Source organism: Hylobates moloch, unplaced genomic scaffold (genome assembly GCF_009828535.3).
Source record: "Hylobates moloch isolate HMO894 unplaced genomic scaffold, HMol_V3 SCAFFOLD_13, whole genome shotgun sequence".
Taxonomy (NCBI): domain Eukaryota; kingdom Metazoa; phylum Chordata; class Mammalia; order Primates; family Hylobatidae; genus Hylobates; species Hylobates moloch.
The window spans coordinates 40,828,494-40,842,434 of record NW_026652288.1 but is presented as its reverse complement, the minus strand read 5'-3'; the positions used below and the strand labels follow the sequence as shown (position 1 = coordinate 40,842,434).

General features: G+C 39.1%; 1 protein-coding gene across 3 annotated transcripts in view; it reads left to right on the top strand.

Moving 5' to 3' along the window:
* TBK1 (TANK binding kinase 1) overlaps positions 1-13,941 on the top strand; it is a 54,733-nt gene that overhangs the window by 12,369 nt on the left and 28,423 nt on the right. For all 3 annotated transcript variants that reach the window (XM_058426437.1, XM_032173157.2, XM_058426436.1), the window contains exons 5-6: positions 1,735-1,916; positions 9,043-9,203. In XM_058426437.1, coding sequence (XP_058282420.1) covers positions 1,735-1,916; positions 9,043-9,203 — 343 coding nt within the window. The remainder of the gene's footprint in view (positions 1-1,734; positions 1,917-9,042; positions 9,204-13,941) is intronic.

The window sequence follows — 13,941 nt, the reverse complement described above, 5'->3', positions numbered from 1 at the left end:
TAATAACAGAATTTTTTAAAAATATCTTCCATTCAGAACTGAAGACCATTATGCAATGCTTCCTTAGATATGACACCAAAGCACAAATGCCAAAAAATTGGGCTTCATCAACATTAAACATTTTTGTGCCTCAAAGGACATCATAAGTGAAAAGACAGTCCATAGAATGAGAAAAAAAATGTTTGTAAATCATACACCTGACAAGGAATTTTTATCCAGACAACTCAACAATAAAAAGCCAAATAACGCAATTTAAAAATGGGCAAAGGATTCGCATAGACATTTGTCCAAAGAAGATACACAAGTGGCTAATAAATACATTAAAAAAATGCTCAACATTAATTAATTAATAACCAACATCATTGGTTATTAGGGAAATGCTCATAAAACCACAATGAAATAAAAATGACTAATATCAAAAAGACAAACAGGGCCAGCCATGGTGGCTCACGCCTGTAATCCCAGCACTTTGGGAGGCCGAGGCGGACAGATCCTGAGGTCAGGAGATTGAGACCACGGTGAAACCGCGTCTCTACTAAAAATACAAAAAATTAGCCGGGCGTGGTGGCGGGCGCTTGTAGTCCCAGCTACTTGGAGAGGCTGAGGCAGGAGAATGGCGTGAACCTGGGAGGTGGAGCTTGCAGTGGGCCGAGATTGCGCCACTGCACTCCAGCCTGGGCGACAGAGCAAGACTCCGTCTCAAAAAAAAAAAAAAAAAAAAAAAGGTGAATGTTATGTTTGAATTATATCTCAGTGAACCTAATTTAAAAAAAAAAAACTACTGCAATCAAAGGAAATAACATCTTAAGAGAAATGAATCAAATATTTGAGGAATGGGAAAAAGTCAAGTGATAAAGAAGGTAAAAGGTTGGTGAGAATTCTTGAACTTGACACTGGAAGCAGAGTGATTATTTAGGTGAGGATACAATGAGAGAGAAACAATATTACTAGTATGCTACAGCCTGTTTAATCAAATAGAAATTATAGATATGATGTCTTCCTAAGTGTATTGGTAGTCCTGAGTTTTAATAATTATACATTGATACCCCTAAACCTTTTACATATTTTGAGTTTGAACATTCATCTATCAGCCCTCAAGCAAATGTGTAAAGTTATCACTCAGTGACACTGCCTGTTAGACAAAATAGCTTAATTTCAGCAAAGTAGACAACTTGGCCCTTAAGAAAAAAGAAAAGAAAATGGGCTTTTTGGAATAGTGCCAAGCATATGAGAATACATTTTTATGGAAACAAGTTTGACATTTTGCTGTTTTTCTGTTTCTTTTTGCTGTTTTACATATTGAGTCCAGTTTACTTTTTAGGGAATTTTTTTCCCAAGATAAAGAAATGTAAAACTCTGGTGAAAGATTGGTATCTTTTTTGGGAATCTTTATTATTTTTATGTTTAAACAGATCACCCACATATATATATAACCAAAGTAATTCAAGAAATCATATGCTTAAGACTGTTGTGTTACATTTTCCTGGTAGTACTTAAGAGACACTGGATTCTTCCTTAGACCACATTAATTTTTATCATTCTAAAACTTCTTATATAGCTAAAACATAAGATATTTTATATATATATATTTATTATCCTTTGAGTAAAGTTACTTTGAACCAAATCATGGAAAAGTTTATATTAAGTTTGGGTGACTATATCAATGAATCTGAGGCATGCACACATACACATAAATATCTACATTATGACTTCTTTTGTTTTATATTGTTGAAGTGGGTGGAATGAATCATCTTCGAGAGAATGGCATAGTGCACCGTGATATCAAGCCAGGAAATATCATGCGTGTTATAGGGGAAGATGGACAGTCTGTGTACAAACTCACAGATTTTGGTGCAGCTAGAGAATTAGAAGATGATGAGCAGTTTGTTTCTCTGTATGGCACAGAAGAATATTTGGTAAGTCATACATCACTAATGTTTTCATTTAAAGAAGCTTGATACATTGTAATTATAATCGGGTAATTGGTCAGCCAATTCGCTGTAAAATGTCATTTTTATGACAAAAATTAAATTTTCTATTCTAGTGAATATGTGTAACATGGGAATTAGGTACTCGTTTCCAAGGGTGCTGGTTTTTTTTTCTGTTAAAAATTCTTGGAAGTTTTGTAGCACACTTAAATTCTTTAGTCTTACTGAAGCTATGGATCTAAATTAAAAGGGTCTGTTTTTTGATGAGCAGTCAGTATATTACAAGCTCGTTATAATACCGTTTTTTATACATTATATTTATGAAACAGATAATTCTATTTGGGGGAATTGGTTATTGAATGATGAAAGGGACCATTGTTAGAAACACACACACACACACAAAATGCCCCTGAGAAGATCTAACTTGAAATTTTAGAAAGCTAGAAAAGCTCTGTAGTTGAAAAAGTTTATGTAGGTGTGTTTTTGTAAAGTCAGTAAATATTTGAAACACTTAAGAAAATACACTTAAAAGTAAATATTTTAACATGTAATCAGGAAGTTTAATATATATAGCTCACTGAGTGTTCATGGCTCTGGGTTTTGTCTTAAAAGTCGTAGAATCTATGACTTTTTTGCATTTGGATTGTGCTGTTGTAATTTTATAAGGTGAAAGATGTCTACCACCCCCTGTAGCTTTATTCAGATTATTCTAAGTCTGGCATGAACTAAGTGTCTTAAATTGTTATCCTAACAATTGATAACCTCAAATTGATCTGTAGATATATGTGATGATCTTTTAGATAAGAGAACCTAAGAATGGGTCAGACACAGTGGCTCATACCTATAATTCCAACACTTTGGGAGGCCGAGGATCGCCTTCTCGGCAGTCAGGATTGCTTGAGCCCACGAGTTCAAGACCAGTCTGGGCACAACGACAAGACCCCACCTCTGCAAAAAATTGCAAAATTAGCTAGGCATGGTGGCGCACACCTGTACACCCAGCTACTCAGGAGGCTGAGGCAGAAGAATCCCTTGAGCCTAGGAATTTGAGGCAGCAGTAAGCTGTGATTGCACCACTGCAATCTGGCCTGGGCTATAAAGCAAGACTCTGTCTCTTAATTTTTTTAAAAAAGGTACCTGGCCCGGGCATGGTGGCTCATGCCTGTAATCCCAGCACTTTGGGAGGCCGAGGTGGGCAGATCACAAGGTCAGGAGTTTGAGACCAGCCTGGGCAACATGGTGAAACCCCATCTCTACTAAAAATACAAAAATTAGCTGGATGTGGTGGCGTGTGCCTGTAATCTCAGCTACTTTGGGAGGTTGAGGCAGAATTGTTTGAACCTGGGAGGTGGAGGTTTCAATGAGCCAAGATCGCGCCACTGCACTCCAGCCTGGGTGACAGAGCGAGACTCCGTCTCAGGAAAAAAAAAAAAAAAGTACCTAAAAATGGATTTTATTCATTCATTGCACAAGTATTTATGAAGTGTCTACTATATACCAGATACTGTTCTAGGTGCTCAGACTTCTATGGTGAACTAGATACACAGTATTCCTGCTCTTATGGAGCCCACATTCTGGTAGGGAAAAAAGACAATTAACAAGTAAGTAAAGTAAATTCAGATCATTAAAGTTTAGCAAAGACAATAAATTAAGGTAATAAGATAAAGAGTGACTAGCAGGAGAAAGATAGCCTGGGAAAGCCTCCTTTAAGGACTAAATGAACTGACACTGAAATGATAAAAAGAAGCAAGCCAGGCACACCGTTCTGACTGCCGTTCTGTGGCCATTCCCTGGCCCTGTGGAAGCTACCTCACCCTGCAGAAAAGAAACTCAACCACCAGTCCTCATACTCCGCGGCAGTTCCCTCCATCTCTGCTTGCTGTGTACTACTGAACCCTACTGCATCAGTCTAGCCTCCTCTCCCCTACAACCTGTGTTGTTGAGGGCCCAGGATGCCTATGGGTCCTCTGGCTGGCTGAGTTGTGACGTATGAGCTGCTTTGTGATACAGTGAACTCCCTGTCATTGTGGATCTGGAGAATGTGTCATAGAACCTAGATAGCAGAGGGAAGTACAGTTGTAATGAATTCACCTTCAAGTTTCCTGAGACTCTTGGCTGGGACAGAGGCAGGACTCAGATGTTTCTGGCGAGTGGAATCAGGCTTCATATCCTGAATTCTCCATGTGAATGTAAGCCACAAAAGCAGGGACTGTCATCTTAGCCTGCCGAGAACACCAAGCAGAATTAGACAAGAAGAAATCACCTCCTTCCTGCTCCTTTCTCCATCCTATATGACATTTGTGCTTTTGCGATTATCCTTTTGTCTCTTCCTGGGCCTCAACATGTGACTGAGTCAACACACATCTTCATTCTCATTTCTCTGTTGGTGGTCTTCTCAGTTATATTTGGCTAGACCATGCTTTCTGCTTCTAGAAGCAACACTGCTGAATTCACACCAGAGCTTTGGTACAAGGCAGCTTCCTGATTCCTTCACTTTCCCCAGCTCAGACATTCCCCTTGTCTTTTCTTTTAGAGTAGTGAGCCTCCAATAAATAGCTCAAGGCCATGTTCTCCCAGACTGCCTCCTTTCCAGTAGCAAGCTCAAGCCCATGTCCTTCAAATTCAATTAGATAAGATAACTTGTTCAAAAATTCAATTTCTCTCTCTCTTTCTCTTTCTCTCACCCCGTACTTTTTTTTTTTTCCCCAACCCCACTTTCTGTAAGAACAGCCTATTTCTAAAAGCTAGTTCACCAGCCCCAGCTCCTTGTCTCTGGAGCCCACACCTGTCATAGCCAAAGCCACAGCAGATGAGTGCTCAGGACACTGCCATTCCCAGGAGGGCACTGCTTGCCAAGGTTTACTGCTCTAAGAATGTTCTTGGGCTTCAGTGTGGTTCCATCAGGCCCAGAGAAAACAGCAGCTGTAAAGGCCTGGAGACAAGAATGACCTCAGGAGTTGGAGAAACAGAAAAGATGGCAGTTTTACCGGAATTTAGTGAGTAAAGAGGCAAGTGGAAGGAGTTAGAAATGAAGAAGTGATCAGGGGGCTAGCCAGATCAGACAGGCTAGTAGTTTAAACCCTGTCAGACCAATACCCCCTTTTTATAATAAATATTTTGCAGTGTTCCCTTCAGTATCTTGAAATGAAATTCCTAGATAATATCATAAACCTGCACACCTAATTAAAATAGCATATCTTAATAATGTAAAAGAAAATATTTTATAATAAAATAATAGATATTTAATATGTAAAAATTTAGAAACAGCTTCATGAGCAAACAAATTAAGTAGTCATATATGCTTGCACCTATATGTAATACCACTTTGAATACAAGTGCAGTGATAACTCGTGTTGTATTAGTGAATCACATCACAAATATTATTGACATGATTTTCCAAAGTAGTGAACAATTTTTGGTAAAGTTTCTAACTAAACAAAGTCGATTTAAATATAGTTACATTCTTGGAAAAGCTATGCAAAAATACTTTGTTATGTATAAAATGGAGTTCGAAATAGATTTCTCACTTGCACAAGTATCTGGCAGAATATTCCAAAGTCATTCAGGCTATATATAGGAGGGTCATTTTTCAGAACTGTCACATATACTGCAGTATGTCCTTCAGTGTCTGGTCTCCACCTTTTCCAATCATGATAATCACCATAACAAGCAAACAGCAGTCATGTACCAGCCTTCGTGAGGCTGCTCCCCCAATACCAACTATTAATCTTTCATGTAACCTGCTGGGAACACAGTTTAGCTTTGGCCTCTAAGACTTTTAAATCAGGAAGAGCAAAACATTAAATAAATTAACTCCAAGTCTGTGCTGTACTCTAGGCTGAAATTTAACTCCAATCTTTTTATTTCCTGTTTCAGAATGGGAAATATTCAAATACAGTGCACCAGAAGTTATAAAATGAGATAAATAATAGTCTAAGGCTCAGCAGCCTAGCTATATTCTACATTTAATTGAAAACTCCGCTCATTTTGAAGCTCCCAGGAACTACAACCCAGATGTTAAATTCTCTCTTTTGTATGTTAAAGTCCAAAGAAAACATTCTTCTACTGTTTTTTGTTTTTGTTGTTGTTGTTATTGTGACAGAGTCTCAATCTGTCACGCAGGCTGGAGTGCAGTGGCATAATCTCAGCTCACTCAAGCTCCATCTCCCAGGTTCAGGTGATTCTTATGTACCAGCCTCCCAGATAGCTGGGGTTACAGGTGCACACCACCACACCTGGCTAATATTTTTGTGTATATATATATTTTTGAGACAAAGTCTCACTCTGTTGCCCAGGCTGGAATGTAGTGGTGCCATCCCAGCTCACTGCAACCTCCACCTCCTGGATTCAAGCAATTCTGCCTCAGCTTCCCAAGTAGCTGGGATTACAGGCGTGTGCCACTACACCCAGCTAATTTTTGTATTTTTAGTAGAGATGAGGTTTCACCATGTTGGCCAGGCTAGTCTCAAACTCCTAACCTCAAGTGATCCTCCCACCTTGGCCTCCCAAAGTGCTGGGATTACAGGATGTGAGCCACCACACCCTGTCTCTTCTACTGTTTTTAATATGATGGGTATCATCTCAGTAATATAATCCTGAAAACCTTGGAGTAGCTTTATCCTTATGCTCTTCTCCCAGATGCAATAGCCCAGGCCCAGTAACACCAAGCCAGTAGCACATCAGGACAGAGCCAGTGGGCACAAATGTGTCAGACCAGCATGTGTCAAGCCACCCCAAGTTAATCACTCCCAGGGAATAGCTTCCAGCTATACCAATTAGGCAATATATTATTGCACCTTGTGAGGAGGTCCGTCTTTGTCTCCTTCTGGAATCACTGTGTCTCCTCTTCCCAGGAGGCTTTATATTCCGGAAGGCATAAGACATATCCAGGTGCCCTTGGCCTCTTCACGACACCATTTACACACTAAGTACCAGCTGCTAGGTCAAAGGTTTGGCAATCACTTCTTTCGACAATAATCACTTCATGTGCTGTGCTACAGAACCAGCAAAGCCACTGAGATCCCATATATCTAGTAGGCATATATTTGGACACTCACGTCTATACCCAGGTCTTATACTTGTCTGCATTCTGATTTCTCATTAAAATGTATTTCTCAAAAGAGTCTTTTTCCTACCCCCATCTCCAGCACCCCCCCGCCACCCCGACCCCCAGAAATCAGAGATTGTGATCCTTTGGGAGTGAGAGTCACAGATTGCATCATTTAGAAGCCCCTCCCAGCAGCATTTCCTACACTGGTACCCAGTTCCCTGGGCCGTAGCTAAATCCCACAGTGTCATAAGGAATTGTTTTGGTTTGGGATCATTTCGGTGGTAACTGTACTTTGGTCCATTACACTTTTTAAGATTTATCTTCCAAAAATCTTCAAGTTGCCAGCGTATAACTTTCATGAAGGCAGATGGGAGGAGGCCATGCTGTGTGTGACCACTGGTTATTCTCTGCAGAACAAAATGTCCATCAGAATATCTGTTAGGTTCTGTAAGCTCCTAAACAATTTCTTAGAAGCTCCATCTGTTCTCAGTGACTATGGTATAGTGCAGAGTGTCCAATCTTTTGGCTTCCCTGGGCTACACTGGAAGAATTGTCTTGGGCCACATATAAAATATGATAGATTGTCTTGGGCCACACATAAAATAATGATAGCTGATGAGCTATTTTAAAAAATCGCAAAAAACCTCAATGTTTTAAGAAAGTTCATGAATTTGTGTTGGGCCACATTCAAAACTGTCCTGGGCTACATGTGGCCCACAGGCTGCAGGTTGGACAAGCTTGGTGTAGTGTCTCCTATGTGTAAGGATGTGTGTTTAATGTCAGTAGATCCCCAGTGAACCCAGTCAGGTTAGTCCTCTGAATTGATTCTAGAGAATTTAATTTCGTTAAATTAAATGTGCTTACCCTGACAGATTGCATTTGAGGGATAAGGCAAAGAAATTAAGGCTGCCTGATAGGTTTCGGGTGTGAGCAGCTAGATATGTGGTGGTATTGTTTACTTAAAGTTTAGGAGGAAACAAGTTTAAGTGGGAAGACCAAGAGTCAATTTTGGATATGTTAAGCTTGAGCTGCCTTTTAGACATCGAGAGAACAGTAGGATGTATGAATCTGAAGCTCAGGGCCCAAGGTAGTTTTGGAAGTTAAAGCATACATATGATATTTAATACATTAGGTCTGAATGGGAGATGAGGGAGTAAGGTAGTTATAATAAGCATGGACAGCTGTACTGAGAAATTTTGCTGTGGTGGGAAGCAGAGAATTGGGTAATTGCTGAAAGGAGTTCTGTGGTCAATTTGGAGATCTTTTAAAATGGGAGATATTAAAGCATGTTTGTAAGCAGAAAGTAATGAATCAGAACAGAGGGAAACATTGCTGCATTAAATAAGTGGGATAATTACAAGAATTGATTTCTGGAATTGGCAAGATGATATGATGGGCTCTACAGCACAGATGGAAAAGTTGGCCATGTATAGGCGCAGTTCCATTGTGACTGGAAAGTAGGCCTGGAAAATGGACACAGATTGGCCAGGTGCAGTGGCTTATGCCTGTAATTCCAGTACTTTGAAAGGCCAAGGCTCTTAAGGTCCTCAAGGATCACTTGAGGTCAGGAGTTCAAGACCAGCCTGGCCAACATGGTGAAACCCCGTCTCTACTAAAAATACAAAAATTAGCTAGGCATCACGGCAAGCTCTTGTAGTCCCAGCTACTCAGGAGGCTGAGGCAAGAGAATCGCTCAAACCCGGGAAGCAGAGGTCGCAGTGAGCCGAGATTAAGCCACTGCACTCCACCCCATCTCAAAAAAAGAAAACGGACACAGATTCAGGTAGGTTATATTTGGTAAAGGACATAAGGGAGTGCTGGTCTGATTCCTTCCATTTCCACATTAAATTATGAAGCAGGGTCATCAAAATTGAGAATCAAAGTAGGTGGTGGTGGAGGTTTGAGGAGGGAGGGGAAGATGTGAAATAGTCTTTTCAGATTGGGAAAGTGAAGTTATTAGGAAAACAAAATAGAATTTCTAAGCATTATTGAGTATCCATTTGTTTGTATAATGAAATGGGTCACAAGTTCATAGATTTTTTCTTTTTTTTTTTTTAATCTTAGCACCCTGATATGTATGAGAGAGCAGTGCTAAGAAAAGATCATCAGAAGAAATATGGAGCAACAGTTGATCTTTGGAGCATTGGGGTAACATTTTACCATGCAGCTACTGGATCACTGCCATTTAGACCCTTTGAAGGGCCTCGTAGGAATAAAGAAGTGATGTAAGTGGTTTCCCGATCTAAAATCAGAGAAGCATTTAAAAAATGATTTCTATCTTGGTTCATCTTATTGTTAGTGGTTTATGCTAATGAAAATTGATTTAACAGTCATTTCTGACATTTTAAGCTACCTGGTTTTTAAAAAGAATGTAGCCTCATAAAAGTATGCATAATTTTATGTTTAAGATATTTACGTTTAAATATCTTATATACACAGTATAAATGGTATTCAGTCTTTGGCCCATCACTAAAAATGTACTGCTTTCTAGACTATTTCAGCACACTGTTTATTTCACTCTGCATACTTGTCAGCACTTTTCTCCCATGCAACTGAAAAAAAATATATAGTTCTGTGGAGTATTAGAATCATTACCAGATCTAAAACAAACATCAGTCTTACCCTAAAGTGAACTGATTCCTTTTACCATTTAAAAAATAACATTTTGGGCCAAGTGCAGTGGCTCACGCCTGTAATCCCAGCACTTTGGGAGGCTGAGGGAGGAGGATAGCTTGAGCCCAGGAGTTCCAAGACTAGCCTGAGCAACATAGTGAGACCCTGTCTCTACAAAAAAATACAAACATTAGCCAGGGGTGGTGATATGCTCCCATAGTCCCAGCTACTCAGGAGGCTGAGGTGGTAGGATCACCTGAGCCCGGGAGATTGAGGCTGCTGTGAACTGTGATTGCACCACGGCACTCCATCCTGGGTGACAGAGTGAGACCCTATCTCTAAATAAATAAATGAAAGAAAATTAAAAATAACATTTTGGCAGTAATGTAACATTAAACTTTTTTTTTCCAGTGTTGCAGATTTGGGGCAAACACTTAATATATTTTACTAGTATAATGTATATACATTTATGTATTGTCACAATTTTTTTTAATTTCCATTTTTATTTTAGATTCAGAGGGTATATGTGAGGTTTAGTTAAAAGGGTATATTGTGTAGTGCTGAGGTTTGAGCTTTTATTGATCCTATCACCCAGATAGTGAACATGGTACCGAATAAGAAGTGTTCGGCCCTTGTCTCCCTCCCTCCCTACTTTTGGAGTCCTCAGTGTCTGTTGTTTCCATCTTTATGTCCATCTTTGATGCATTACATAAGTGGGATAATTACAAGAATTGATTTCTGGAATTGGCGAGACAATACGATGGGCTCCACAGCACAGATGGAAAAGTTGTGAATGCCAAGATTTAGCTCTCACTTATAAGTGAGAACGTAACAGTATTTGGTTTTTTGTTTCTGCATTAGTTCACTTAGGATAAAGGTCTCCAGTTGCATCCATGTTGCTGCAAAGGATATGATTTCATTCTTTTTATGGCTGCATAGTATTCTACAGTGTATATGTACCACATTTTTGTTATCCAGTCTGCCATTGATGGGAACCTAGATTGATTCTGTGTGTTTGCTGTTGTGAATACTGCTGGGATAAACATACAAGCGCATGTGTCTTTTTAGGTAGAATGATTTATTTTTCTTTAGTTATATACCCAGCAATGGGATTGCTGGGTCAAATGATAGTCCTATTTTTAGTTATTTGAGAGCTCCAAGCTGCTTTTCATAGGGGCTGAACTAATTTGCATTCCCACCAATAGTGTATAATTATTCCCTTTTCTCCACAACCTCACCAGCATCTGTTTTTTTTTTTTTTTTTTTATAGCCATTCTGACTGGCGTGAGATGGTATCTCACTGCAGTTTTGATTTGCATCTCTTTGATGATTAGTGGCTTTTTCATGTTCGTTGGCAGCTTGCATAGTCTTCTTTTTTTTTTTTTTTTGAGACAGAGTCTCGCTCTGTCGCCCAGGCTGGAGTGCAGTGATGCGATCTCAGCTCACTGCAAGCTCCGCCTCCCAGGTTCACGCCATTCTCCTGCCTCAGCCTCCTGAGTAGCTGGGACTACAGGCGCGTGCCACCATGCCTGGCTAATTTTTTGTATTTTTTAGTAGAGACAGGGTTTCACCATGTTAGCCAGGATGGTCTCGATCTCGTGACCTCGTGACCCACCGGCCTCCCAAAGTGCTAGGATTACAAGTGTGAGCCACCACACCCAGCGCATAGTCTTCTTTTGAGGAGAGTGTGTTAATATCCTTTGCTCACTTTTTAATGGGATTGTTTTTTTCTTGTTGATTCATTTAAGTTCCTTATAGATTCTGGATGTTAGTCCTTTGTCAAATGCATAGTTTACAAATAATTTCTCCCATTCTGTAGGTTGTTTATTCTGTTGAGAGTTCTTTTTGCTGTGCCAAAGCTCTTAAGTCTTGTTTGTCTATTTTTAATTTTGTTGCATTTGATTTTGGGGTCTTCATCATGAATTATTTGCCTAAGACAATGTATGGAAGAGTATGTCCTATATTTTCTTCTAGAATTTTTGTAGTTTGAGGTCTTACATTTAAGTCTTTAATTCATCTTGAGTTAATTTTTGTATATGGTAAGAGGTAGGGGTCTAGTTTTATTCTGCGTATGGTTAGCTAGTTTTCCCAGCACCATTTATCGAATAGGGTGTCCTCATTGTTTATTTTTGTCAACTTTGTCAAAGATATGTTGGTTGTAGATGTGTGGCTTTATTTTAGGAGTCTATTCTGTTCCATCAGTCTGTGTATCTGTTTTTGTACCAGTACCATGCTGTTTTGGTTACCGTAGCTCTACAGTATAGTTTGAAGTCAGGTAATATGATGCCTTCAGCTTTGTTCTTTTTGCTTAAGATTGCCTTGGCTATTCAGGCTCTGTTTTTGTTCCATATGAATTTAGAATAGTTTTTTCTAATTCTGTGAAAAATAACATTGATAATTTGATAAGAATAGCATTGATTCTGTAGATTGCTCTGCACAGTATGGATATTTTAATGATACTGATTCTTCCAACCCATGCACGTGGAATGCTTTTCCATTTGTTGTGTCATTTATGATTTCTTTCAGCAGTGTTAGTTCTTGTAGTGATCTTTCAACTCCTCAGTTAAGTGTATTCCTATGTATTTTTGTGTCTGTGTGTGGCTATGGTAAATGGGATTGTGTTCTTGATAAAGTCTCAGCTTTATCCGTGTATAGAAATGCTACTGATCATTGTACATTTATTTTGTGTCCTGAGATTTGGCTGAAATTATTTATCAGGTCTAGGAGCCTTTTGGCAAAATCTTTAGGGTTTTCTAGGTTTAGAATCATATTGTCAGTGAAGAGAGATAATTTGACTACCGCTTTTCCTATTTGAATGCCTTTTATTTTTGTCTTGCCTGATTGCTCTGGCTGAGACTTCTAGTACTATGTTGAGTAGGAGTGGTGAGAGTGGGCATCCTTGTCTTGTCTCAGTTCTTAAGGGGAATTGCCCATTCAGAATGATGTTGGCTATTGGTTTGTCATAGATGGCTCTTATTATTTTGAGATTTGTTCCTTCTGTGCCTAGTTTGTTGAATGTATTGCCATAATTATTATGAAACAATTATTGTGTGTAAAGTCATTTTTTGTAAGCCAAGGAAGAGATGGATTTCTAGATGTGAAATTAATTATAAAAATAATCCATAATTGACCACACTTCTTTTTATTTTAAAAGACATTAGTGAATAACCTTGTTTCATGAGAAGGCCAAACCACATACACATAAAACTATGATGTGAAGAATATTGAGTTTAGTGAATGGATAACAACCACTGACAGCCTAACCTGTCCAACTATTCTTTTAGGTCTTAACATATTTCTCAGACCTTTATATATTTGGCCCTACCTTTTGTTTTGTTTGTTTTGTTTTTTGTTTGAGACAGTCTCACTCTGTTGCCCAGGCAGGAGTGCAGTGACCCGATCTCAGCTCACTGCAACCTATACCTCCCAGGTTCAAGCAATTCTCCTGCCTCAGCCTCCGAAATAGCTGGGATTACAGGCACCCACCACCATGCCTGGCTAATTTTTGTATTTTTAGTAGAGATGGGTTTCACCACGTTGCCCAGGCTGGTCTTGAACTCCTGGCCTCAAGTGATCTGCCCCCCGCCTTGGTCTCCCAAGGTGCTGGCATTACAGGCATGAGCCACCGCGCTCAGCCTGGCCCTATCTTTTATGAAGTAAACATGACTTAAAGTAATAATCACAACTGTAAAAATATAATTATCTAATCTCTTCTCAAAAAATTGAGGGAGAAGCATGTTTCTCCTTTTGTTGGTTGGAGGAAGTAAAACAAATTCAGATGGTACAATGACTTTTTCTATAACTTGGGTATTTAAATGTTTTCCAGCAAGGACAGTGTACATATTTATGGGAAGAAGACACCTATTTAACTGTATTGATGATTTTGGCATAGCATCCTATTGAGCCTGCTTTATGTCATTGCCCTTTTAATGAAATCTGTTCATTAACAAAAACTGATAATTTGTGTTTTTCTCATTACACGTAAATTGTGCCTAACAGTTAATCATACTTTTCTCGTCATAGATAGTATCAGCATTTAAAGCAATGTCAGCATTTCTTGCTGCCCTAAAAATGGTTTAAATAAAAGTGTGTGCTGCTCCCTAATAAAGGAAACATGTGACTCATAAGCAGCTAGGAATACCTGATGATTTTATCTGACACCCTTGTGGGCAGAGATACCATTAGAAGAATTTTATTTTATTAGCACAGAAACTCAACTTTTTATGAACATTGATGCTAAGGAATGTTCAGAGGTGATTGAAGTACTCAGTAATAATAATTGTTTTACTTTACTAATGAAAGATGTATTCATCCAGCATTATAGTAGTGCTGATTCCTCAGCATCTCATT